The sequence below is a fragment of the Austrofundulus limnaeus genome, unplaced genomic scaffold, assembly GCF_001266775.1.
Source record: "Austrofundulus limnaeus strain Quisiro unplaced genomic scaffold, Austrofundulus_limnaeus-1.0 Scaffold958, whole genome shotgun sequence".
Lineage (NCBI taxonomy): Eukaryota > Metazoa > Chordata > Actinopteri > Cyprinodontiformes > Rivulidae > Austrofundulus > Austrofundulus limnaeus.
In genome coordinates this window covers 84301-88892 of record NW_013953360.1, presented here as the reverse complement: position 1 = coordinate 88892, position 4592 = coordinate 84301, and the positions used below count along the sequence as shown (strand labels likewise).

General features: G+C 40.0%; 1 protein-coding gene across 1 annotated transcript in view; it reads right to left on the bottom strand.

Moving 5' to 3' along the window:
* LOC106533504 (centrosomal protein of 135 kDa) overlaps positions 1-4592 on the bottom strand; it is a gene marked incomplete at its 5' end in the record, with an annotated part of 17501 nt that overhangs the window by 5924 nt on the left and 6985 nt on the right. The window contains 4 exon segments of the mRNA XM_014029836.1: positions 807-992; positions 1062-1172; positions 1254-1422; positions 1501-1556. Coding sequence (XP_013885290.1) covers positions 807-992; positions 1062-1172; positions 1254-1422; positions 1501-1556 — 522 coding nt within the window.

Genomic DNA, 4592 nt, shown 5'->3' with positions numbered 1-4592 from the left:
GTGTGTGTGTGTGTGTGTGTGTGTGAGTAGTCCTCACAAAGATAGCAAGACAAAGTATGTGTGTGTCTCGCTCCCTCTCAGTGTGTTCCTCTGACATTTTTCTCTAGGCCTGTTGCTGTTTTTACATTAAAAAAAATGCTGGGATATTAAAACACAGTCATTTTATTTTATTTAGAAAAGATAAAATAAATAAAAATTAAACAGAATATGTATCATTAGATTAAAAAAAATCTTGAGTATGTTTTTTATTGTGTGTGTGATTGGTCAGATCTTTGTGGCCATGTTTGTTTATGCTGAAAGTGTAACATAACATAGAGTATATGTCACACTGTACAGCCCTGAGCAAAATTCTCTCCTCTGCCCTCAAACAAAGATTTTGTCAATATTAGCTCGATTTATCACGTTAGCTACATGTGTACAGAATACGCCATCTTTTAGGACACTCGTTTTTTTCTGGTCTTGATCTCGACTTGGTTCAGGCCCTAAAAGTCTTGGTCTTGACTTGGTCTCGAGATACTGTGGTCTTGACTACAGCACTACCCGTAGTGTAGACTCCAGTGAGAAGAAACCCCATGGAATGGCGTATCCCATAGTGGGAGGGGTTTCCCAGGAGCTCGTCTCGTGTGTCTCGGGGGCTGTGAAAGGTGTGTGTGAAAATGAATGCCAACAACCACGTGGATCGATGGAGTATGTGGAGATCTTAAATGTAAATGAGTTTAGATGTACATCTACTTCATGAATCATGCTAATACAGCCAACAACATGATCACCCTTCACCTGCGGCAGATGATGGTCAAAGATCTCACCTGTTGGATCTCTCGGTCTTGCTGACCCACGGTGTCTCGAAGCTGTCTGCGTTCAGTGTCAGAGGACAGCAGCTCCAGGCGGATGGAGGTGTTCTGACCTTCAGCCTGCTGCAGCTTTTGTTCCCGCTCCTTCATCTCAGAGTGGGCAGTCCTAAACCTCTCCAACAAATCCCTGTTCTCCTGCTCCTGGAGGTCAAAGTGCTGTCGTCAGCAGAATAATCCCAACCAACGCCACCAGGAAGGACACTTCCTTACCTTTGCGGCCACAAGTTTCTCTATTCTGGACACTTCGGAGATGTACGAGTGGACCCTCAGCTTCAGCTCGTCTTTCTCGTGAAAAGCCTCCTCCATTTCTGCATGAAGTGTCTGCAGAGAGCAACAAGAAGCTGCTGGTCTTTACTCCTGACACAAGCTGCTGGGCTGTCAGTAACACTGTGGATGGCTGACCTGGTTCTCCCGGGTCATCGTGGTCAGGTCGTCCTGCAGCCTCCTGTTCTCTCTGATGAAGACGTCTTTGTCTCTCCTGAGTGAGCCCAGCTCCTCCTGCGCTGCCTCCAGCTGCCTCCTCAGGCTGAGGATCTCCCTCTCACGGCTCTTCAACGCTCCCTGCAGCTGTCTGAAATCATTTCAGCACGTGTTTCAGCACTTGCTGCTGGGAACTTCCTTCAGTTGTATTAGACCCCCCAGGACTCACGCTAGTGACGTGTCCATGTGTTTGACTGTGAGTYTCACATCTTCAAGGGTCTTCTCCTGTAAACGTGAAAGAATGGGACCTTGTTAGTATTCTAACATATCAGGACAACTTGTGAAAAAGCACTTTGTACTTAGTCTGACGTGGAGTGTCCACGTTACAACCACAGCTTCAAAGAGTTAGACTGAGTCTGAACTTTAGTGGATTTCTTCTACTGACTGATGTGTCCCCAGGGTTCAGCTCAATTAAAGGCAGGAGGGACAGTGTTCGACAAGATTTTTTTTTTACCTGCCTGACAACAAATGTTACCTGCCCGACATGAAAAGTTACCTGCCCGAAACAAAAATGTTCAAATTTTGATAAAAAAAAAGGGTAAAACATGTACAGTATTTGTACTATAAAAATATTAACATGGTTATACAGAGGTATATAATATGTGACATCTGATTAAACAGATGCACATTTTAGACTGAGTTACTAACAGTCAATTGTTTTATCAAGAACATCTTCAAAAACTTTTTTAGACCGTTCCAGTGTTTCCCCTTAGAGTACAGGCCTTGGGGGCGGGGCTTATGAAAACAGAATGATCAACAGCAGCAGCTTTGTTTTAAATACAATTTACATAACATGAAAAAGTCAACAACTTGCATTAAAATAATCGTATATAGCCTATCCCATATCTAAAGATACATTTAAGATATTTTGAACTGGAGTCTCCATACAACCTAGTGATAAATCTGACGTTATTTATAATAGTCAGAATAAAATTAGAGATATCTTAAATAGGTATTTTGAATTGTCAAAATATATTAAGAGATGTCTATTTATGTTTCTTTCTTTCATTCATAAAAACAAAACCATATATGTACAGCATTAAAAAAACCCAAAGTAAATCATACCCTGAAGTAAAAGGGTGCAGAGTGAAGTAAAAAAAAACTTTTCATATTTGCCCCTTATTTTCAAAAATCAACTTCAACAAACAAACAAAATCTCAAGCTGGAAAGTTCTCCAAATTTAAAAAAAAGTAAATAAAACAAAATAATAAAAGAAAACATTTTATTATTTTATCCTAAATAACTAATATGTCTAATTTAGTCATAAAACAATTTCAGATAACTAGAATATGTGTGTGGTGAAGCCAAATAAATGTTATATCTGCCTGCCATACAATGAGCTTCTGACCCGCTGCTGCTCCTCTCTCATCTTCATCATCAGAGCAGAAGCCACATTAGCAAGATGGATTTATGACTGAACGAACGTCCACATATTTTTATCATCTCTGTGGGTAACAGTACATAAAAACATATATTTATCATCTCTGTGGGTAACAGTACATAAAAAACATATATTTATCATCTCTGTGGGTAACAGTACATAAAAACATTGTTTTCCTCTGAAAACACAGACGTGAAAAACGCTACGGTTGTTAAAGCTTGGTCTGTGCGACGTGCACCAGGACGGAGGGAGGAAGTGATCCCACGACACGACGGCGAGATGCAACTTTGCTAAAGCGGGAGGGAGGGAGACTTTTTGAGGATTTTTTCTCACTTTACTTGTTTTAAAATGCCAAATTTCTTCATTTGTTTTCAGTATATTTTGAATAAATGGTCCATTAAAAAAAATTAAGAAATTGTTTACCTGCCCGGTCGGGCAGGCAACGGGACACACCCACCTGCCCTAATATGGGTTTTACCTGCCCCGGGCAGTCGGGCAATAGGATTTGTCGAACCCTGAGGAGGGAACTCTGTTATTATAAGACATGTCTTTGACAAACGCTGCTAAACTTTAACAAGTATTTTTTTTTTGTGCTGCAAATCAGATCGAACGGGTTTCATGCGTCAAAAAAAAAAAAAATCCAACACCTCAAGTTGGACGTTTGTGCACTTTGAAGTCAGACGCTTGATATCAGAGTCAAAACTGCTCTAGACATGTCTGAGCAAAGTGTGGAAAGATGAGCGCTGGAGGGAGTCTCTTGACTTTTGGTTATTTTCCTCTGCCGGTCTCTTTGTTGGATGAAACAGAGAGTAGCTTGGCTTTATTATTTACTGAAAGCAAGAAAATGTTGTCTCTTGGTCCTCCACTGAGTCTCTCTGATTGGTTGACGCTCTGCATCGAGCTGCAAATATTCTGATGTTCCAATGGCCRTCAAACGCTCGAAAGTGAAAACGCTTTGAAATGCGCAGCACCAGACGCGCACCTCAACTCTCTCAATGCCCCTTGATGCTCATCCACCATAGAGTTTACAGGAAAACCAGACGCCCCCGATCCTCAAATCGTATCTGTGTTGAAGGACAAACTGTGCTCTAATCAGTTAAACTGTTTCCTGTCTAAATACAGTTTTTAACATATTCTCAGAATGTATGCACTTGACTCAGAACTTTAAAAGGTTTTATTGTGAAAAATCCTCTGACGGTGTTAAAATAAGTTGTCACTCATCATTGTTTTCCTCAGTCTTTGAACAGAGACTAAATATAAATAAAGTTAACTAAACCTCATCCCCATCTTTGACATATTTCAGAACTCAGATAATAAAAATGACTCAGGCTGACCCCTCAGTATGACACAACTGAGCTTTTTACACAAGACTCAACAGGTTTTACTGAAGTGAAAGGTTCAGCTGTGGGCTTAGTCTATTATTTTGTACTGTTCAGTGTTTATCAATAAGATAAGACTGGAACATTAACGGTGTATTGTGACCTTATAACACCTRACAGTGTCAGTTTATTAAAAAAATCTGTATCTACTAAATCGTAAACAGCAGGTCAGATGTTATAAAGATCAGACTGGTCAGAAAACTGCAATCAGTGTACTAGGGCTGCACAATATATCGCAAATTTATTGTCAATACACAAATCGCAAAAAAAATGCATAAACGGCAATAAATTGTTGGCTTTAATGTTTGCATTTATGTTTTGTCAGCATCAGTCTGATAAACAAAATGGACCAGAGACACCACATCAAATCATAATCATCAGTCATGTTGTAATAGAAATGATGTTAGTTGTTTTTTTTTGCTCTGAACCCAGAGCAGAAAGACATCAACATACATACACTCACCGGGCACTTTATTAGGTACACCACACTAGTAACGGGTT